General features: G+C 40.0%; 1 protein-coding gene across 10 annotated transcripts in view; it reads left to right on the top strand.

Annotated features, from left to right (window-relative positions):
- The window catches only part of SSBP2 (single stranded DNA binding protein 2), a 118878-nt gene that overhangs the window by 31561 nt on the left and 63454 nt on the right, over positions 1–23863 (top strand). For 8 of the 10 annotated variants that reach the window (XM_083577430.1, XM_083577435.1, XM_083577432.1 and 5 more), the window contains exons 2-4: positions 5825–5897; positions 10023–10084; positions 11453–11537. In XM_083577430.1, coding sequence (XP_083433556.1) covers positions 5825–5897; positions 10023–10084; positions 11453–11537 — 220 coding nt within the window. Of the gene's footprint in view, positions 1–1585; positions 1712–5824; positions 5898–10022; positions 10085–11452; positions 11538–23863 lie in introns of those variants that run through there. The other 2 variants (XM_083577438.1, XM_083577431.1) reach the window with 2 other exon arrangements.

Here is a 23863-nt window from a genome sequence, read left to right as displayed (position 1 = left end):
TATTGAGACAGAAGTTTATTCCTTAATGAGAAAGACATGTTCGTTAAAAAGCAAAACGTGCCCCAAAGTGGGAAGCCGCTTTGTAGCAGTTGCCCAGAAAAGACTGTATACTCTGCTGTTTTTAAGTAAATAGATATGCTGGGTGGTTTCAACTAACTTTCACTCAGAGTAAACCCACTAAAATTCATGGATCAAACCCATTTAGGAACTCCATTCACACCACCTTGGATATAAATGTACTAAACAAATGCCGTATTTAAAAACTTGATGGTGAAGGGTGTATGTTTGCAGGGAAGATAGTAAGAAAGGTCAAAATGATTGGTACATCAAAAGAAATTAATCCAAGATGTAGCTGGTTTCACCCTGAAAATAATTCCTTCCTTCATAGTCAGTTTTAGACACATCCCACTTTAATAAAAACATAAATAAATATTAGAAAAATATTGTTTCCTCACTATTTCAGATGAGCAGAAAAACCAGAGCTCCCACAATAAGAATTTCAGCATGATTGATTATGCTTATTAATTTCAATGGGTCTACTCTGAGTGAAATTAGCTATATTCCACCCAATCTGCAGTCCCACTGACGTTGTTTGTTCAAGCTGCACATTGTGTTTGCTTGATAACTCAGAAAAGGGGGGAAAGCCTTTTGTGTTGTAGCCAGTGGTGATTGTTGGCTCTGGATAAATGTAGGTCATTCTCCTGCTCGCCTCTAGAGACCTGCCCAAGGAAGTAGTGGGCTCTTTATTCTTTTATGTTGTGTCTATTCTTGCTCGCTCCTCCCAATCATGTCATGTAAGCATGACAGACTATTATTTATTCTGTCCCCCCCCCATAAAATTTATATACTGCTTGATTGTAAAGGGGGGGAGGCTCGAATACTACATTCCCCCAGTCTCTCATCCCCTGGCAGGGTGAGGGGAACGATAGAAGAGGAAGGAAGATGAAGCATATGAGCCAAAGGGGAATGGGTTACTCGCTTCTCACTTGCACACCTGCAAAGTATGGAGGAGGGAATAGGCAACTGACATGCCTGATTTATCAGCCTGTTAATTGGGCAAGTTAAGAGATAAAAGTTGTGAAAGTGACTTCCTCTAAAGCACATACCAATATAGTTCAGTTGAATTGGTACTGAACCAAGAGATGTGGTACATCTATGTGTGTTATAAGTTGGGTGGTGATATCTAGTCAGAGGGGAAGGAGAAATGAGACAAGGGAACAGAATTGGATCCTGGAGAGGGGCCCAGCAGTCTTGAAGCTGCTGATCTAGATGTGTCCTAATGGATTGTCCTGCCTTGTCCTGCCCCAACCACCATATTAGAGCCCCCTGACTTGACAGTGGCACCGCATCCTGTCATTGAAGTGCTCCCTGCTCCTGGGAAGGCACCTAAGGCTAGACTGGAAAGTGAGCTGGCCAGGTCAACTCTGCCTCCATCATAAACAACTGCAGTTTTCAGATCCTCATGGATTCTATTTCAGAAATACAGAGCATCCTCAGTATTTCTTATCCCCTTATTTGATGATGCTGTATCCTATTTAATTTTAATTTATGACACTATTAATTAAAGTGGTTTATTCTTTGTTAGTGTTTGAAGCTCTTCGGTGTCCTTCCCAGTGTTGGCTTGAGTGCACTAGCAATATCCTTTATCAGAGTCAGTTTTCAGGCTGGATTCATCAGCATCCCATGTCCTTATTTGTATTCACAGCCTTAGGTATGTATGTTGCTCTTCCTGGCTTTCAGTTAATGGCTCTTACTTAATGTTGCCTGATGAGCATCTCTTATTCAGTAAATCAGTCCTTGAAAATATATTTGTATTGTAGTATTTTTAGGTACTGAATAATAGATAGACCTGAATCACCAAAGTTTTATCCCTCTTTAAAAACTGCATGAAACTGTGTCTTTGTTTTGTGGGAACAAAATTTAAAGCTGAAGGAGGCAAGAAGAAATGCACAAACTTAGCAAGATTCTAGTAGCTGTATAGCTGGAAAAACTAGTTTTTTTGTTTGAATAATTGCATCAACCATCTGCTCTCATACTGCTAAGTAGTCTGTAGTTTCATAAATTGATTGGAAAGCAGGGGTGGCTCTTGCCCACTGGGATTGGTAAGCCACTATGGGCCACTGTTGTGATGAAATAAACTACTAAATAGGTGGAGCCAGAGTCAATGACAGGTGAGGTCAGAGTCAACTAATTTTAGTTTTGTCGGATCTACGCCTTGAATTAGACGGGGGGGGGGGGCAATTTGAGATCGGACTGAGGTTGAAGGGGCAGTGCCCCTTTTACCCAAATACACCACCCAGCCTCCACTACTGGAAGTAATAAAAAGTAGATAGCTGAAAGACCATGTTTTTCACACTTGACTTAAGAAAATGATAGTTTGTATAAAGAACTCCTTCAGCAAATGCTTAAAATGGAAATGCCTTGATAGCTGCCTTGAAATGCTTTGCTATCAGTTGGTGAACTTGTTAAAACATTTGCTAGCATAAGCGGATGTAATTAATTCATATTTGTTGGTCTGCAAGTCTTATGTGTAGATCTGCATTTAAAAACAAACAAACAAGAAACTATTTGTGGACACTAAGTTACTTTTGTATTTATTCAGTAACTTCATATACCAGTATTCAGCATTGTGCTATTACAAATTTTCCATCTGCGCAAGCCATCAGCTTGACAGGTGGATTGATCTCCCTCCTCTTTTGTGCTGTTCTGTGGGTTCTCCTGATACCCCCAGAACCAATTTTGGGGGCTTAGGAGGAGAAAAGGCCATTTTGCTCCTTGCAGAGGGCTTCCGCTGATGGGGTTCATTAGGTTGAGCCTGCCCTTTAAAAATGGATAAAACCAGAAGTTTAAAACATTTTGTAGCTTAACATTTTGGAACTTTTTGCCAGGGAAGAAGGCACTTTTTAACCTTTCCTTCCCCAGAAATCTCTCCCATGTCCTGCAACACCTTTTCACCCTGGTTCGTCTGATTGCTGTAAAAATCAGCAGAAATACTTTTTACTTTTAGTCTTTTTCCTCCCAGATCATTCTTAATAGGGTAACGATTGTGTGTGTCTTTTATTTGGCTACTTTAACTGCACATCATTTCATCAGGCAAGAACTTTTGTCTTGCTTTCCCCTGTGACACTTTAAATTCAAAAAATGCTAAAACTGTGCTGGTATTTCCTTTTATCAGCCTAGGAAGCAACAATGCTTGTCAAGTGCCACCCTTGTGTGGTCTTTTAAATTCCATTTTAGCCCTATAATGTATGTTACCTGTCTGCAGTTTACCCTCTGACTATAATTCAGTTACTTCATTCCATGACAAGTTAAGACGTGCACCGCCATGTTAAAGGAAAAACAGATTCCTTGATATCTGCCAAGAAGTTGTGAATAGGGATAAATGACATTCTGCCAAGGAAAGATGTCAACGTTTTCATCAGGCCTAATTTCCTTTTGTAGATTGTTCCTTACTCATTCAAAGTGCCTATGTAGAATGAAGTAAGCTAAGGTACATCTATTAGGATCAGAAATCTTGTTTCATAGCAATTCCTCCCCCCCCCACCCCAATGGAAAAGAGTATGCAGCTTGTAATAATCTGGTCGACATACAGTCGACCCCCAACTTATGCACATTTAACTTGCACGATATCAGCTTTACGTGCTTGGTGGCTGAAATTGCACAAATTAAGCGCTCACAAAGTGGAGAGCTTTAAAGCTCTTTCCATGTCAAGTTCTCCCAGTGCAGAAAGAGCTTTTAAGCTCTCCGCCTTGCTTTCTAGGCTCTGGTACACTCTCATGAGATCTTGAATGGCCCCGTGAGAACTTGCCTCCCAGAGCTCGAAAACTATCTGATTTGCATGGGGAGGGGGGGCAAGGCTTGCTCAGTGAGCTGACTTAAGAAAGGTAGGGATGCTCATGGGGTGGGGATGGTTCTGGGGTTGTTTTGACTATATGTGATTTAGGCTATCCCTGGAACACAGCCCACACACAAGTTGCAAGTTGACTGTATTATAACTTAAACTAGAATACTGCATACTTAGTGTAAATACTTGGACATGCATTCTTCTGAAATCTCTACCAGATGATGTACAGATGGTAAGTAACCCATATAGTTGTTAATTACAGATGGAAGATGATTAATCCACCCTCTTATCAGTGAGTGGTGTATAAGAATATGGCTAATATGGGCAAACTCACAATTGTGATAAAAGCTAGAGAGGGAAAACAATAAAATGGAGCATGTTCATTTCTTAATGGAATGCTAGGATACAAGATCAACAATATTCTTTATTGATTAGCCACAATTTCTTTTATTCATTCTATTTTATATAACTCGGTTTACTGATACGAATGGCTATGGTTATGATTATTTATTCTGCTATCACATTATATACCTTACTTCATGCTATTTATTTTTCCTGTTTGTTGACTGCAAAATTGTAAAAATTATTATAGTGCACTGTGGGGTTGTAAACTTTTATCACTTTTGGGAAAAACAAAAAACAGAATCAGTGGAGCCTACTTCAGAATGAACACCCTTAGGATTAATGAACAGCATACTAAATTGACTTTATACCCGACAACCTGGTTCAGATGTAATGAGAGACCATGGTTTCTTATAACAAACAGGAGACTTGGACTCATGCATGAGGAAAGATTTTAAAGATTTAATTCTTGTTGGTTCTAAACTGCAGTTTTCTGTTTTGTCTGATTTTGGGAAACTGGCTTGAACATAAGGGCTGCTTATTTTTGGATCTAGATTCAGTTAGGTAGCCGTGTTGGTCTGACGCAGTCGAAATACATAAAAAGATAAAAAAATTGTCCAGTAGCACTTTAGAGACCAACTAAGTTTGTTCTTGGTATACTTGCACTTCTAGTGCACACGGAAGCTTATACCAAGAAAAAACTTAGTTGGTCTCTAAGGTGCTACTGGACAATTTATTTATCTTTTTATTTTTGGATGATAGTGAGCGCAGATTGTGGCCTGGTGTGACTGCAGTCCGAGCCCAGGGCAAACTTCTGGTCCTGCACAATAGGTTGGGATTCTCCTTTGGCCACGGCAGGTTGCTGGGAGGCTTGTAATCAAATGGACCTATCAGCTTAGAGCAAAAACCAGGAGTGAAACCTATTATTCTCGTGTTGCAAGTGAGTCTGAGGCTCATACCAGCTTGTATTTCTAACACTTTGTTTTATATGAACTCGGCCACTGAGCCAAATCAGCTGACCCACTACTGTGTACATTGGTAAAGCTTTTAAGTCGGAAACCAAGGAGGTGCAACATAGAGTTTTCTTTTTGAGGCTGATTCTACTATGTGAGAGAACTCTGCTCACACTATATTTTGCCCCCCACCCCCATTTTTTCTGGTGCTTCATTACTGAACAAGAGTGCAGGTTGGTTAGTTCTGAATAACTCTGGGTTGCTCCTGTTGCAAGCTGAAACACGGAGTGAAAAGTGTTAAAAATTCAGAAGATTTAATGTTTAGGCATTTTGTTTAGCAATGTTCAGTACTGGTATAATTATAGATGCATTGTATTGTTTACTGTAAGCATAGCGTGTGTGGATAAATATAGATTAATAGTAGCTGAACTGTTATGAGCTGACTGGGCATATGTCCAAGATAATAAAATATTGACAGACTCAGTTTTTTGTATAGTAACATTTTTAACTTTGCTGTGATGGTGCTCACATATATAGTTGGGGAAAGTTGGAAATGTAGATTAAGCAAACTACTTTTTAGTTCATTTCTTTTTCTGATTTATGCATCATTCAGTCTAGAAAGTTGTGCATGATCTTGCAGTTTAGAGTTTTGTTTCAATAGTGAATGTTGTTTTTTCCCTTTCAGGTTAGCACTGTATGTATATGAATATCTGCTCCATGTAGGAGCACAAAAATCAGCGCAGACGTTTTTATCAGAGGTATGTTTCCTATCATTTTTATGTCTTCCAGAATTCTAGATAGCCAGTTTCACTTGATGGATAGGATTCAGGCTAGTCTTGTGAATTCAGTGTACAGTATTATGAGCTGTTGTTTTGTCTACTTATATGAGTTCACTCCACTCTAACTCATGTCTGGTGTGTACTCCTTCACTGTTTAAGGACAACTGCCATGAAGGTGAGGGTGAAAGAGTACATACATGCAGCAGCCACAGTCATTTTTCTCCAGCTGGAAAAAAGCAGCTGTGTGTGGTTGTTGCTTGCTTCTGTTCCCTCTTACTTGATACTAGGACCATTTCCTGGAGGCAAGCTTTACTTGCCACAGGTCATCGCTTATTTAAATGAGTTGGTTTGAAGCAAAAAATATTTTTTTAAAAAAGGATTCAAGTATTGTATAGCCACATTAACAACTAGATAAGATTTTCCTGTCCTTTTCTTGCTATGCCCTCAGTAGCATAAACTTCACAGTATTGTAAATTGCTTCAAGACTTTTTGAAGAGAGAAGCAATGTATACATTTATTAAAAATTCAGCCTTTGAAGGAAATGGCTATCTGCTTCTGCTTATAAAATTCATGAATAACACAAGTAACACAACAGAATAACACAAGTTTTCAACATGAATATATGTGCATATCAGTTAACTAATTATGCAGTTCCAAATTGGAGTGGTCCATTTATTTCTATGAATATTTTCTTTTTCCTCTGGAGTCCTCTCTGTCTGTTTGTGTGTCTGTTTCAGTTACTCACTTTTTCAGCCTTCAGTTCAGTTTGTTCCATTTCAGTATCAGTTGGCAATTTAAAAAAACATCCACATGAAAATGTTAAAAAAAATTGTGTATGCTTCTCTTAATATACACATTTATGAATGGAATTTTCTCTAATATAGTGCATTTCCTTAGGTATATTATTGAAAATATTTTTTTTTAATAAAATATTTATTAGCATTTTCAAGAAACACATAACATACAAAAAACCAAAAAATAAACAAAACAAAAAACACAAAAATACATAATATTCAAAACTAAACACAAAAAAGAAAAAATAGAAAAAACACATAAAGTTTCTGTTACTTATAATTCTTAACCTTATTTCTCAGACCTCCTCGCACCTCCCCTTCTTATATTCCAATTTAAATTGTCAATTCAGCAAGTCCTTAACTTATTTCTTTACCTTAACTTAAACATTTATTCTAACATACTATTATTTTATTTTACTTCTTTTTTCCATTTCCTCAATTTATTTTTAGCAACCTTATTTTCAATTAATTTAAAAAGAAAAAACCAATTTTACCTTTTTAGAATTATACATCAATACTTATACCTCATTATTTATTCTTAGACCTTTTTCCTAAAGTCGACCAAAATTTCCCTTCCACGATTTACCCAATTTCCTTACCACTAACAAAATATAAAAAGCAAATTATCCTTATGTACCCTTTGGATTCCCAACCTCCACCCACCCTTTTCCCGGTTCCAGTCCCCAACCAATAACCGTCAGTCTTTATGTTATTTATTTAGCCTGGAGATCTCACGTCCGAGGCCCTTATATCTCTCTCAGTTCCTTTCTGCCGGTCTCTTTGATAGTCTTTGATATTAAGCCCCAAGTCTCTGAGGGGCTCCGGCCCAACAGAATCCATGTTACTTCCAGCCGGTCCTCCATCCTTAAAAGCAAAGCCTATGGGGTGCTCCAACTCTTGTTTCAAGTTTCTTTCAAATCCAAATGTCCCCAAAGCTCCAGCTTTCCCCTTCAACAAATTTGTAATCCTCAGGTCTTCAGATCTCCTCCTAAGAGGGTCTCTCCATTTTCCAGACTCCCATTCAGACCAGGCTTTCCACATCCAATTTTTATTGTCCTTTTTTGTCATCATGTCAGGCCTCATAATGTAGCTCTCCTTTAACTCCTGCAAATCTCCTGCTCCTCCTTCACTTTCTTCAAAAACCACATATTGCTCCATCGTATCTACACTTTCAGTTTCATTTATTTGTTCAGTAGAATAGGCTTCCTGTTTCAAGTCCTTATCAGACTCAAAAATGTTGTTTACTGTCCAGTGTAGTAATGATACCTCTGTAGACAAAGCATTGTATTCCTCTTGCAAGTTTCCCAAGAGAACGAGTGCTCTGTCCAATTCTGCTTGAAATTTACGTACTCCAGCCATTTTTATGATGTAGTGTCCCTATTACCCCTCTAGGGGGATTTTAGTTCCTTAGTATTCCTTTCAGCTCGAAACCAAAAGTCCAGTTATTTTGTAACAGTCCTCCTTGTTTTCAACAAATTATACCAAATAAACCAGCAAGAACAGCAGAAACAATGTTCTCTTTTTCCAGCTGACAACTAGCTGACTAGCAGCTCACTTGACAGCTGTCAAAATCTTCAATGCACCAGGCTTTCTCATGGGACGTTCCCGGGTCTCGGGGGGGGGGGGATGAAATTTCAACTCCCAAAATTCTTTTTATCCTCCAGTAGATCTTCTTATCGTGTCAAAACCGTGAAGTCAAGATTTTTCATTGAAAAACAAAAACAAATTCTCTCGACCTTAGCTGCCCAGTCCTTTGCTTTAAATTGTTTACAAGAGGGGGGGGGTGGACTTCCTTTTTAGCCCCTTCCCGCTCGTTCCAAATCCAAAATTTAAAAAAAAATTTTTAAGGTTCCAATCTCCGTATTACTCACGGGTTTATGTTTTAGAGTCCAATCGGTCTTGGAAGAAGTTGGCGCTCTCTGTCAATGGCTTGCGGCTTCACTCCGTAGGCGAGGGAGTACTCTCAGCACCACACCCCACCCTGCCTCCGTTCCAAAGCCTTTAAAAAGGCTCCGTCGCGGATTGGGGGGGCGCAAATGGTGCCCGCCGAGTCTCTGTGTTCACAGGCATCCGCGCCTGTGATTTTAAGGGTCTCCGCTTCGCCGCAGCAGCCAGACCCAGACGCTACGGAGCCGATTCCCTCCGGAGCTCGGAGGGGATCCGCCATTAAACAATGGCGCCAACCCGGAAGTCCCGGTATATTATTGAAAATAATGTACAAGTCTTGGATTGGAAAGCTGCACCACAAAATTAAGAGAAGTGTAAATTTTGAAGGATAGCGGCATTTTGCTTCATTTATTGGAGTGCAAATTTCCTTTACCTGATACTTGATATCATTGGCCATTGGGAACAATAGACCTTTTGCAGGTGTCTGTTTTGGCACCTTTCAGTAAACTTTTAGAAAATTATCCATAGTACTTTCGGCTGTCAGCTGATTCATCTTTCTATTGCTTAATTGAACTTGAATTTTATTAAAACATTGAATATAGATGTTATTTTAAGGATAATGGAGAATGATTTTTTTGTGTGTAAGGTGTATATTTAAGCCACATCTTTCAATATTTTCTTTTCAATAATGTGGCTATCCAGCATAGCAGACAGAAAAATATATTATAGAGCAGCAATGGTTTCAATAAATTATCCCCAAATACCAGTACCATGAAAGAGACAAATTGGCAGTGAGTTTAAGCTAGGGACCGTGAACTTCAGCATGTGGATCTTTTTGCTAGAAGAAAAATGTATCTGCTTCTAGTCAGAAGGGAAAGAGGCCTTTTTAACTAAGATATACTACAGTAAGAAGAAAGGTGGCTAATCTGTGTGATCAGCAGGATGTTGTTATTTCCAGCTTTGGCTTTCCTCATTCATTTCGTGGTTCGGGTGAGGTTTGGTCTTTAATTCAAGCTTCAGGTGACTGATAATGACTAGCGTGGAGAAGGTGGGTAGATAGGTTATTGAGAATCTCTTGTTCTTGCAATGTCATTGATCACTAGTAGGTACAAAACAAACAAAAGGAAACCATATTTTGTACAATGCATAATAGTGCCTTAAGATTACCTGTAGAGGCTGTTCTCCAAAGAGCCTCTTTAGTAGAGGTGCATTGGGCTTTCACAAAGAAGAGGGCCTTTTCTGCAGTGATGCCCTCCCTAAGGAGGCACAACTGGTGCCAACATTATAAGCTTTTTGGCACCAGGTGAAGACCAGCCTATTTGTCTCAGAATTTTTGATTAATTGGGGGAATTTTGCTGTATTCTGTTGTTTATATTTTGTCTAGATAAAAAGAAATTCTAATCACTACTTATGCTGGTTTTAGATAAGATGGGAAAAAAATATCACATTGGGCGAGCCCCCGGGATTCTTACACTCTTGGTGGTGGTAAGTATTTCAAGTTTTTAAAAAGACTACTTTGTTTGTTTCGTGTTTATTAAAGTGTTAATGAACAAAATCTTATTTTTATTAAAAATAACTAGAATCTACTGTTAATTTCTTTTTCGGAAAGAGTAATGTTCAGGTTTTCCAATATGTTGTCTCTTTCTCTGGGTTTCCCCACCTGCACCCCCAAGCTAGAAAAAACCAACCTTTACTTGGTTGCTAGTTGTTTGCACACTTCTGAAGTCCAAGGGTAACTTGCAGAGTGTCTTTTTCTGAGTGGGAGGTTGAGGAAGGCCCCTGCAGCTGCTCGTTCTCTGTCTGCTGGCTGGGCTCGAGTAGGTCTCCCCCTTGCCATGATGTTCTCCCTGGAAGGCAGGGGGAGCAACTTCCAAGACAGGTCCATGCAGAGGCCTAGGGTGAGGGGACAGGCAGCCGGATACACTTGCCCCAAGCCTTGGAGGGCTAGGCTGGCTCCGGGCCCCACCTGGGAACGGCTGTTTTCTGTTTTAGTTTATAACTTTCTTTTAGCAAGACTCCTGCCCCAGGCCTGATGAGCCCTGCATGGACCTGCTCCCAGAGGCCTTGGCCCTGTTTCTGATGGAAGCGATCAGACTGTGTTTCCTTTAACTCTGCAGAATGTAAAATAATTGCATGCATTTGTATACTGTATGTTAGCTTGGTTTACATAGTCCTCCTTTTATTTTATTTTTTTAAATAAAAACATAATTTTAAATGTTTACAATCTGTAATATTTACAATGTAAATTAACACTGGAGCAAAGTAATAGATTTTTATCAGTCCTGCTCTCCAGCTCACTCTTCTCCCTTTCTGTCCCTTATATGAAAGTTTTGCAAGAGAATACATGCTGCACCCTGGAGGCTCAGGCTAGAAAATTGTTCATGAGCTTTTAAATGTATTTAAAGCTTTTTCTGATGTTGTTTTAAGCTCTGGATTGATTGTTTGCTTTTAGAATAGGTGCTCCTAAAAAAAGCAGCAAAAACAACTTCACCTGTTGTTAGATTTTCTTGTTATCCACGAGAGTTTTTAAATCTTTTCTTCATGCTTAAATCACAAAATATATAATTTGGATATTCTTCATACAGCATACCAAAATAATAAGTAAAATGTATAGATGTTGTTTAGTCTGTGTAATAGTCAGTTTAGACTTTAGTGCTCTTAAGTTTGCAGAACTTCAGCAGTTTGTAATGCCAAAATGCTGATGCTGCACAAAACATAGTCGGAAAGCATGAAGAGAGATGGTAATCAGTACTGTAATTACCATAATAATTTGTGCATATGTTTGGGATCATACACCTGAAATACATGTAAAGTGTTACAATGCATTTTTGTGTCGTCCCCCCCCATTTTTAGTGTGTTTTGGGATCTCTATTGCGCAGCTCCAGAAAGACGTGAAACATGTGAACACTCAAGTGAAGCTAAAGCCTTTCATGACTATGTAAGTTTTATGCTTATTGACTCTGTTTTGCCTGTTGGTTTGTTCACAGGTAGAATCTGCAATGTATGTCGCACTTTCCCAGCATTTAGGAGAGGTTTATTTTGCCAAGTTCTTCAGTTCCTGTGATACATAGAGGAAGGAAAACTTACCGTTGCTGTGAAAGAGTTTATTTTATGTAGGTTAGCAAGGGTTCATCCTTACAAAAACCTTCCAGATATCAGCCCTATGGTTAAAGTCAAAGTAGTCATACCTTCCTAAATTGAATATGTTTGGCATCGGTAGAGAAGAGTGGGAAGCGTAAGCAAGAGCAGATCTGTAGGCAAGAGCAAAATTATCTAAGGCTATAATTATTAACCAACATCACTATTGTCTGAAGGTAACTAACGAGGAAAAAATAGTTCATGGAGAAAAGCCAAAATCAATAGATAGAAGCATATGCAAATCTGTTAGTGGTCTACTTATGCAAGCTTTAAGAAATGGTTTGGGTGCTACTAGCTAGCAACTTGAGCGTAGTTTTTAAATGGATGTTTTTAAATGGATGGAAGCTAGGAAACAGGACTTCAGCGCAAGATACCCTCAGGATATTGCCCCCTAGCTTTAAGATGAGGCTGTTGGGTGATTGCTTTATCTTAGACTTGGTGGTAGTCTAGAATATATTATTAAAGTAAAATATCATCATTTTGATCGGTGTGGTTGTAAGCAAGTATGCTTAGGCTTTTCTTTATCTCTGAAAATGTCACTGTCATGTTGTAAATTGGTTTCAACTGTGATAATGCGTAGAAAATATAAATACTGATTTGATATAGTTTATATGTTCAAAGTTGGAGGATTTGATCATTAAAAGGATTAGTTAATTGTATAAACTAAATACTAATTTCCAAAACAAATTTTTTCATGCCTTGTACTCCTCTTCTCTGCTTCCTGTACTAGCCATGGTAATAGCCACTTTCAGATGGCACGCTAAACTATAGTGCAGTCGCAGACTTTGGGCTTTCAAATTCAGCGGTGCCCCATATGACTCCAAAATTTGGTGCCCTCCCTGCTCTCCGTTCCACATCACTGTTGAGGTGCTGAACCATTCTTGGTTCGGCTCCCCGTGCAGGTAAATGGCTCGCACTCCCCTAGATCCACCCCTGCCATAGTGACATGTCAGCCAGGCCATGAGTGGGTGAAGTCCAGCACATGCACTGCCACACCTGCAGATGTAAGAGAGAAGTGGAGCTGTGTGTCATCCACACAACATACTGCGAAACTCTGGATAACTGCTCTCAGCAGATTCTTGCACTTAGTTCTCATCATGCTAAAATATGGTTTAGCAAAATGTCCAAGCTGGGCCATTATCTTCTGAAAGAGTCTACTGTGCTGTTGACTCAATGGGGGGGGGGGAGCTGTATCAATATGTGTTTACTGAAGAATCTGCGCTTTATAGGACCAGGCTTTACCCACGAATGGTCTGGGTCACATGTCACATTAAACATATTTGAAAACAAACCATAGTTTCATGTGAATAAGTAGCATGATGGCACACACTTCTCAGCAGTTCCCACAGTGCCTCTTCCCTGTTCTTGGTTTGTTGCTTGTGGGCTGTTTTGGAGTGAAACAAGCCATGAGCCTGGGTTTGGCTGACACAAGCCACACTCTGGCTTCACCAGTTCACTTTTTCATTTGTCAGCATTTCCCTAATTCTTGTAGGTTAGCAATAAATCATAAATATAAAGGACGTGATCTAGCCGTGATCTAAGTCCTTTTGGATTTTTTGTACAGACATGAGATCATTTTACAGTGCTTAACTTTGGTTAGGTTGCTCTCCACATTTGCATACTCCTGGGTGACTGCAAAGGAGTATCTCTGCTTTATTAACAGGTTGCATGTTTGGATAAGTGGATGCTGACTTCAATACAAATTTTAAAAATGTGCTGGAAGTGGGTTATGTCTGAAAAGAAAACTGCCAAAGGGTAGTCTTGGCAGCAGCATGAAATCACAGAGTCCCCTCCCCCCAAATCTAAACATGCTGCCTATTTGTTTCTTAGCTAATCAAGTGCCCTAATGTGTATGTAACCTGAACTGGTATGGGACAGTAATCTGTGGGAAAAAGTTTAAATTAATACTATAAAAATGTATGAGAAAAGCTTAGGGAAGGTCCATATCTTAGTGGTGTAGAACATCTGCTTTGCATACAGAATGTCCCTGCTTCAATTCCTGATATCTCCAGGTTGAGCTGGGACAGAACCCTGCCTGAGACCCCAAATGTAGACAGTGCTGAGTTAGATGAAGCAATGGCCTTGTTCAGTATAAGACAGCTGCCTATGTTCCTAATTCACATATAAGATTCCTTATTCAAGTTACCTTATGCGTATTAATGAGAAATCTCCAACTTGTGTTCTGTGTTTTCCAGGCAGTGTAAAACCACTGTAAAGGTAGCCTTTACAGAGTGAGTTTTGTTAGAAGACAGGATTGGAGACTTAGTGTTATAGTTTACAGCTCTGGTTACAAAGTCGAGACCTCCGGGTATAGAGTTGTGTACAAATTCAATAAATAATAAGTACAAATAGTTCGGTGGCAGGGTCGAAGCAAGCATACAGGCATCGTTGGTTTCACAGCAATATCAAATCAGTCTTACAAAATTCATCCAGCTAACCCCCCCGCCAGCAAAATCTAGCATGTTTCGCTTAAGGCACTCAACCCCCCCTCCCAATTTCCAGACCAGGCCACCCATTTTCAGTAAGAAATAGAGGGGCATGACTCCCTGGTATGTTCTGCAGTTTCTTAAAGCTCTCAATTACCTAGTACCCTACTCTGCATAGTCCTGGCTAGCTGATTGTTTATACATCAAAAGCGGGGTCCATATATCCATCTTGTAATTCATTGGGTACATATTAGTTTATACCTTGCATGTATTTGTCTGTGCACCTGGTGCTTCCTTGCATTTTTCCAGTTTATTTCCTTACATGATGTCAGTGTCAATATCCCAATAATAGTGTTAATCATGAGAAATTAAAAATCTGCATCTACTCAAAAATTAACATAAATATATTATAGCAAATATAAGCATGTTAAGTAAAATTAAGCCAGTACTTTCTTGAAAATAAGATGCATGCTTCTGCAAGATGTCAGATTTTTATAGTTTGAAATAAATCTGAAGCAATTCTGTGTAGTATACAATTTCTGTAGTGGGGCAGGTGTTCCATATAATCATTATTCACATACAATAGTACCTTGGGTTAAGAACATAATTTGTTCCGGAGGTCCATTCTTAACCTGAAACCGTTCTTAACTTGAGGCGTGCTTTTGCTAATGGGGCCTCCTGCTGCTGCCGTGCCGCTGGTGAATGATTTCCGTTCTTATCCTGGGGCAAAGTTCTTAATCTGGAGCGACTACTTCCTGGTTAGCGGAGTTTGTAACCTGAAGTGTCGGTAACCCAAGGTACCACTGTATTAATGTGTTAAAATATTTTAAGCGGTGTAAACTCCATGAACTGATGTGCTGCAAAACGTGGTTTCTGCTGTTTGGAAGCAAAACATTTTCTGGAGATGCTGCATGAAACCAAGAGGAATTGCGTATTCATAGCTGTCTGACCCCGTAGGACAAGCTTGTAATTTAATGTGAATTTAGATCCCACCTCCACCCGCCGACCTCTTTTGGAGCAGAAATGTGCTTTTCACATTAGTATAAAATTAGACGTTTGCAGTTTATAAGTCAGACACCCATGTGGTAGTTTGCCTTGATTTACTTGGATATTGAGCATGTAAACAAAACTGGATACTTTTTTCTTAAATGCCTAGTGTTTTGTTTTTAAATCCTTGTACACTACAGTGGGTGCTTCTTTGTCTTATAGTTTGTTTCCTTTGTGTGGTTTAGAGTTGAGAGAAATGGCTACTTATTCCTTACATTTTATCTACCTGGGAAATTCTTTTGCTCCTAACCCTGTAACTTAAGGTGGCTATTAGTCTTTGCTTGATAACTGCTGTCACTTGACAGTGCTCTTCTCTCTCTCAATTAAATCCAGTGGTGTTGCTGGAGCAGTACGTCTCTGGCTTTTTGGATCAAATAACAGAAGCAAGTGAAAATTGCTTAGTTTTTCCCTGCAATCTCTCCTCCTTTGCTTCTCCTGGTGCGGGTGTTATCATGTTCTTCCCCATATTCCACAGTCTTGAAGCATCTGGAAGAGACTAAAAGAGATCCCTAACATTCCTGCAGTAAGGCTGCAAACTGATGTCCCCATCTGGGCTGGGACGGTGGTTGGGAGGGCTTGGACTGCACTGGAGGTAAAAGGGAGAGCCTGAGCTCATAGACAATCTGGACTCAAGCTCACACTGTGATGAGGGGAAGCCTAAATTGGTAGAAGCATGCTGCAGTAGATTTAATCCTGTGCAGTGGCTTGTAGAAACAACAGCAACTTTTATTATATGGCCACAGGGCCAGTAAATGCAGTAGTTAGTACATCCTCCTTTCTTTGACAAATGAGCACACAACTGGCAGTTGCACATATGCCACAAAAACAATTTCCTTACAATTTCAGAACTGTGAACAATTACCGTATTTTTCGCTCTATAACATGCACCTGACCATAACATGCACGTAGTTTTTAGAGGAGGAAAACAAGAAAAAAAATTTCTAAATGAAACAGTGGATGTATTATTTTTGTGGTTCATGCTGTGGCCACAGACATGTGATCTGACGTTGAGTTTGGGGTAGCCCAGTGCAAAAATCCTGAGGATCCATGTGGATCCATGCTTTATGACCACGTTTTTGCGCCATTGCGGCCCCATGAAACAGTGGGTGCGTGTGTGTTTTTGGGTGCAGGCTGTAGCCATGGACATGCTATGTGATCTGATGGTGAATTTGGGGTGACCCAGTGCAAAAATCCTGAGGATCCATGTGGATCTGTGCTTTGTAACCACGTTTTAAGTGGGGAGGGAAGGAAAAGCACTCAAGGGACAAGGAGCACGCGTGGGGTGTGTGGAGAAACGCTCACACTCACACTTAAAGATAATTAAAAGCAACGCGCTAAGACAAACAAAGGAAACCACGATAGTAACCACTCTGAGACAAATCAAGAAAAATTGCGACCAACACTCTCCCCCAACAAGCACAGTGAGGTCAAAACACACACACACAAACACAGAGAACCGGCCCTAAAGTCGCAGGGGCGCTGGAAGTCGCAGGGGCGCTGGGGGAGTGAACGGGAAGCAGGAGGAGGAGAACGATAGCTCAAGCACACACATACACAGCCCCTACAGTGGCTAATCCAAAATCGGACAGCAAAAAACTTCAGGCAGGGACAAAGACCACTGGGTTGTTTTAAAGCAGCCAACCCCTGCTCCTCTCCCTCCTCCCCGGCTCGGCTCGCTGACAGGAGCCGCTTACACCCGCTTTGCTGTTTCAAAGCGAGCCACGGACTGCTCACGACTGCAGCAGATTCCCCCGCCATCCGTAGGCATTTGCTCCATAACACGCACAGACATTTCCCCTTACTTTCTAGGAGGAAAAAACTGTGTGTTATGGAGCGAAAATTACGGTACAGAATGTGATTCAGAAAATAATGGCTGTTGCAAATGGGCATATGCATTGCATCTTATTGGCTTTAAAACTCAATATCCATTGTCTGTTTTGAGTATTTTAAAATATCAAGGCCTCTTTTTAAAAAACCACTTTCAAATAATGACTGTTTGTTGTGGTCTGTTCATATCAGATCCTCAGATCTGTCTAGCATTAAGTAGAACAGAGAGGTAAAAAAATTAACAATTTGGATTCAAGTCTCGGAGATACCAGAACCTGTATGATTAGGGGTGGGGGAAGAGGCAGAGATATACAGCTCAATAGCTGATTGTTTGTGACTCTGAGCTACTGCAGAGTATTGGATATTGGTAACTAATTTTCAGTTGTCCAGAATGATCCTTTAAAAATCTAGATAGAAATATGAATGGATAAAAAATATTTCTTTCTAGTTGTCTCTGGATTTGGTAGCCATGAGGGAATTGTCTAAAATAATTAAATATTCAAGTCACCTTAAGGAAAAATAGCCTTTAATTTTTGTTACTTGTATGGTACCGTACGTAGGAGGGACATTGATGGCTGTTCCTGCTTCAGAGAACAGCTTCCATTTCTGACTCTGCAAGACCTCTGCTTGAATTTTTAATCCTGACTTGCCGGGCATTCAGATGCACTGCCTGTAACTATACTAGAATCAACATATTACTGCAAATGTTTGATGAACCATGGAATTAGTTCAGCATTCATTTCCAGTTACTTGGTTTCTAAATGTACTCTTTTGGGACCTAAACAGTGTTGTCAATATTATTTGTTGTAGTTGCTCAGCAGTTTTCTGTTTAATATTGTTCAGAGGTTTTTTGTTTGTTTTTAATTGCACCAACTGCCTTCCTGAAGGAACAGAAAGAGTCCCATATTAGCACAAATGAAGAAATACATTTTCCCTTCATGTAGCCATTCATCAATATGGTATTTGAGCTCAATAATTTAAAATGGTTATGGTTTTCCTAGAAGTTTTGGCTCAGTACAATAACAGTAGTCAAAATAAGCCTACCTTCTGTGTCAGGGGTGCCGACTTGCCCCCTGCATCACATGACACGCCCCGCCCTCATCCAGTGGGCCAGTGGTACCTGCAAAGCTCAGATGCTAGAAGCAATGGGAAAGCCAGCTGTGTCCTCTCATCTTCCTCCTCCTGGCCTGGGGAAAATGGAAGAGAGGGCGAGGATCCAGGAATTAGTCAACCTCCTTGGTGAAGAACCATGATACAGCAGCACTTGGGCAGTGACAGCTTCTTCACCCTTCTTCCCACCTGATGCAAAGCCCCGGAGCTCAGAACCAGGACCAGCTCCCCACCGGATTTCTCCCTCCTCACACCGCCCCCAGTCTAGGCAAGAGCAGAGCAGCCCAAGCAAGGGTGATCACCTCCAGAAAGGCGATGAAGAAAGGCAGCTCCGCTGGGGGAACGAGGGATGGGGAATCTGCGCTGGACCCACAGTGCCAAACATAGGAGTCAACTCCTAGGGGCCATGGGGACTTCAGCCCCCACAATAAAATATTTGAGGGGGCCGCCCCCCAAGTTTATGGGCATTGCCATTCAAATGGTGTGTGCGCACTGTGTCATGTGATCAATTATGTGGGGTGGGGCTTACCTGGCCCCCCTCCCAATATTTTATTCTGGTGCCAAACGAGGACAAGTGGAAGAGCCCAGCTTCAAGCTCTGAGCCACAAGTTGAGGCATCGCTCCGCTTGGGGCAGCTCAGCCTAGCCCGCCCTTCCCTGTCGCTCTCAGCAGCAAAAGCTGCCTGCTCCCTCTCTGCGGAACAGGTGCCATTTTCCAGTTAGAAATTACAGGGTTGTGTGAGGGCAGACGGTGGAGACCTGCCCCACTCGGAGTCCCAGAGAGTTCTGTTACTTCCCTCCATATAACACACAAGTACTTCTGAAGCCCTATTTGGAGTTTAAATTTGCAGATCAACCATTGCAAACACACCCACACACCCAACATTCCAATGTAGAAGCATCCCCTGTCCGAATTGCAAAAATGCCTGCGCTTTCAGTTAATAAATTCTCTCTCTCTCTCTCTCTCTCTCTTTAAAGGCCATTGACTACTAGAGTCAGGATTGTGCCGTGTTCCCTCCCTTTCCCAGGGAGACTGTAGGCAGTTTGGAAACAGGAGGTGGTTGGGGTGTTGTTGTTGTTTATAGTGGGATGGGCTTTAACTCGGAAGCACAACTTGGCTGAAAAAGGCCGCACGTGCTGTAGGGATTTCGTCTGCACAATTGCTGGACTTGGAACTGTTGAAACCGTGGTTCCAAAGGAGAGCTTCAGTTTGAAGAAGCGAGCCAAGAGAAATGCATGAAAAATAAAACCATCGCACATAGGGGCAGCACAAAGTGTATTAGTGATACATACCAAATTTATTGCAGTGCATTGTAACATGCATTTTTTCTCAATTGTAGCTACACTTTGGCTCTTTTAGGTCCTGTCCTAAATTTGTTCATTATGACTCATTATTTGAAACTGGGTAGACTGCCTTATTTTTTATACTTAGGTTATACATCTGTAGGTGCAATGCAGTTTCTGTTTGTCCAGTAACTTGAAAATAATTGTAATAAAAGTCTGTACTAAATATTAATTACTTAAATATCTTACTTTTAATGTGCTACAAACAGATTAATTAATTTTTGTATTTTAAAGTAACTTGGACTTCATCAAGTTCTGTTAGCCATCAAACAAAGGAATGATTGAAAGATCCTAAGGATGGGAATTCTACATGCCTCTGGTCAATTGAGTTACACTTCCCACTCCCACCCTGTTGCCTCCTACTTTAATTATACCTAGTGATCTGTAGCACAATGTGTAAAGTATTTATGCCTACAGTTCTGAAACCTTCTCATGTCACAGCAAGAGCCTCCTCCAGACACGAAGTAGTAAATAATTTGAGCCCTCATAAGTATAATTAAAAACGAAGCAAACGTGTCTCTCATTCTAGGCACAGAGCCAGGTAGACAATGGAAAATAGGATGAGCATGTTGTAAGCACATTCTCTTCTGAGAAGGATCCCAGGACAGCAAAAGTGTTCCTAAAAGAAAAATGGAACTGCTCCTAAGAACTAATGAGGGCTCCTGGATCCACTTGAAGTGGATCATGGGATCCACTTGGCAAGACCTAAGTCCATTCTCTGTATGCGAATTCTGTCCTCTTGCGATTTGACTTTGACATTTGTTTGATATTTTTCCAAGTTTAAGTGCTTCGAATTATACAGCTTGCTTCATCCAAATTCTTGATGATGTGGCACTTTTTTATTCTTTCTCATGAGTTCTTGCTATTAGCGCCACTGTTCTCTTCATTTAAAAAAGTAGCTACTTGCTCTGATCTCTAGTAGAGGCTTTATGTATGTTATCATAGGAAATATGGTAAAAAATATAATAGATTGAACATATAACACATAGCTTGAAGATAAAATTGTTTCCATGACGACGTTCTCTAAAATAGTTAAGTCTGGCAATAAGTAGAAATGGTGTTATGCAGTGATCATTAGGTCAGTCATCTGTTTATTGAATTAAAGATTATGGATTTACAAGATCTTCCCCCTTTTCTCTACATTGCTACGATCTAGCCATGTGATTACATGTTAAATTTGCATGTTACTGGATTGCGTTTGTAGACACAAGTGTGTAAAATGTAGCTAAGCATTTGTACAATCTAAAAGGATATTATGCTAATTTTATTTGGCAAAATGTATTTAAGCCTTTAACATACTTGAATGTGTGCAATTCCAAACAGTACTTTTTAGAAGGTAATACAGTGGTGATTAGATTCACCATAAATCACGTTTGAATGTCTTAAAATTTTATACTCAAAACCTGGTTTCAGTTACTTTGAATCCATTCAGAACCAATATCTAAGGACAATATTCTAGGTACCTACAGTGGGCCACTCTCATTTCTGTGAACTTAAGCTAATCTACTAAAGTTGGTATCTTTGGTAAAGAAAAGGATGGTAACTTCTTGGAAATACGGAAATAATAAAAAACTTCCAAAGTTAGACCTGATTAATATCCATGGCAGTGAGTTGAGTTACACCAGTCATTAAGCTGACAGCTATGATAGCATTTCCATCTGATTTTTTTTTTAACGAAAGCTTTGGACTTTGATGAGGTAGTATATCTTATATTTAGATTTTTATAATTTGTATATGTAAGTTTTGCTATATATGGTTGAAGGAAGCTCCCAACACTCTGTATTCGGTAGAAGGGAGAAGTTCTAAAGCTCAGGCACCAAGACTGGATTTAGGGAGCTCCCTGCCTCCATATTTAACAAAACGTACATACCTAAAGTATTGAAGAGTAATCACTTTGCCAAGATTGCATAGCTTCTGCTCTCTAGGTGTTGGAAGGTTGGTTTACAGGGTTTCTTTTGGAGAACCACAGGCATCAGTGTGGTCAGCCAGTGGAACATTATAGAGTTGCAATGCAATCTATGTGGTTGCCCTAGACCAACGGTTCTTTGCCTTTTTTGGGTCACAGGCTCCAGAGAATCTGATGAAAGCTATTGACCTGCTCCCCAGAAAAATACATATAAACACAAGCACACAATTTATTGCATTGGAGAAGTCATTTTGTTTGTGTCCAGTTCATGGATCCCCCTGAAGCCAATCCATGAATCCCCTAGGGGTCCATAGGCTGCAGGTCAACAAACCTTGCACTAGACAGGAATGTATAGCAAAATGGTTATGGGGAGTGGGGGATAAAGGGATTGGAGAGGAGAGGATGTGTTGGTCTTACTTCCCTGACAAAGACCCATAGGATCATATTTGATCTAGGTAGCTTTCTGCTTGTAGTTTTCTTTATTAAAAAGGAATGGACTGGATCCCATATGATTGACTGCCAGCACAATTTAGAACAATGAAGGTAGATGAAGAAGTTCAGATAGCAGGGGACTGTCAACTTTGAAACGTGTTGAGTTAAATTATAAATGAGTAGGATCTTGCATTTTTATTTTTATTTTTGTAATGAACATTGCAGTTAGTTGTTGTTATGAAAGATATCGGAAGTTGCAGCGAGGATGCTATTAATAATTTTAATCATTTTTAGTGGTGTGGCACTGTTGTTTGACTGGTGGTGGACTACAGTAGTACCTCGGGTTACATACACTTCAGGTTACAGACTCTGCTAACCCAGAAATAGTACTTCGGGTTAAGAACTTTGCTTCAGGATGAGAACAGAAATCACGCAGCAGCGGGAGGCCCCATTAGCTAAAGTGGTGCTTCAGGTTAAGAACAGTTTCAGGTTAAGAATGGACCTCCAGAACGAATTAAGTACGTAACCAGAGGTACCACTGTATAGCAAAGTAATAATGATTTGTCATTTGTATTCACATGGGCAAAGCCATGTTTTGTTAGAATTATAATTAGGGGAAAATGCACAACTTGAATTAGTAGTTGCATTTATAGTGTAATTGATAGCTGATGACCACTATTTTATGCCTTCATAAGCTGAATCAATAGAACAGTGTAATGCTCTCAGTTCTACAGTGCTGATGATAACTGTTAAGTGTTTTAAGACATAACACTTAATGATACTGGTAGCACACCATCCTACAGTCTTCTGACCTTTTTAGAGCCAGTGTGGTGTAGTAGAATAGGGTATTGGTGGCCCAGTGACAGTGGAGTTGCTGCTCAACCATACCTATCACTAGGTGGTTGGCTCAGGGATGTACTCTCTGTCTAATCTACCACTTTACAGGGTTTTATGAGTATAATATATTGGGGGTCATGAATGTCGTTCTGACTGTCTTGGAGGAAACAATATTGCCAGTTTTTTGTGCATTTGTATAACCAGACGTTTTGTTCATTGTCCAAATAAATTAATACAGATTAGGCAGCACTTATTCATGGTACTGTTAATCCTTTTCATACTTTGCTAGCTGATGTTTGAGACAAGGCACTTGACTAGATAGACTAGGTCAGTTGCAGTCCTGGATATATAAATAATAATCCAACAAGGCAGTTCTTAGGTTCTTAAGTGTTTCTGAAATCGCTCTTCAATTATTGCCCCAATTTGGCCAGTGCATGCTCTCTAGCACTTGTGAAATAAATGCATTCTGAAATAACTTTTGAATTCAATTTTCAGTAAAGTTTATCTTAGGCCATGTCAGGCACAGACTAATATGCTTGAGACACATCACTGTAATTCATGATCAGGTGGCTCTTGATTCAGAGTAATAGAAAAATGAAAAGATCAATAATGTTAATAAGAAATTTTTGAACAAACTTATGGGAAAGAAAGATTTCCTGAGATCATGTGTAGAAATTACTTTGTTGCTCTTGTTTATTTGTTGTAGACACAGACTGTAGTTCATCGGAAAATTCCAGTGATTTACAATTAAAAACAATGCAAAGAACTTCAAAATAATAAAATGGTAAAGTCAATATAGAAAATTGAAAAACCAGTAAAACAGGAGTCATATTATAAATAAGTATAATAGTGGGGGGGGGGGAGAGCAGTATGGTAAAGAATAGTAGTAAGCAAGTCAACAGAGCTTGTAAAAAAGAACAAAAGTTTTTTTAAAGCCCTTTTTTTGCAGAAAGATAGGGAAGCGGTTGAGTGACTGTCTCTTGCAGGAGAGTTTCAAATTGTTGGGGTGGCTATTGAAACCGAAACGTCAGTGCTCATAATAGAAGCCAATTTCCCTACACCTAAGAGAGAACTCTGAGCAGGACCTTATCAGAAGATTCTAAGTGTCAGAGGAGATCATACAGGAGGAGATGTTCTCCAAGATACTCATAGGTAGTCTAAACCACTGAGCCTCTTGGGCTTGCCGATCGTAAGGTTG

Source organism: Podarcis filfolensis, assembly GCF_964270895.1.
Source record: "Podarcis filfolensis genome assembly, chromosome: 11".
NCBI classification, from domain to species: domain Eukaryota; kingdom Metazoa; phylum Chordata; class Lepidosauria; order Squamata; family Lacertidae; genus Podarcis; species Podarcis filfolensis.
The sequence above is the reverse complement of the archived record's forward strand: the minus strand, read 5'-3'. Positions and strand labels throughout refer to the sequence as shown.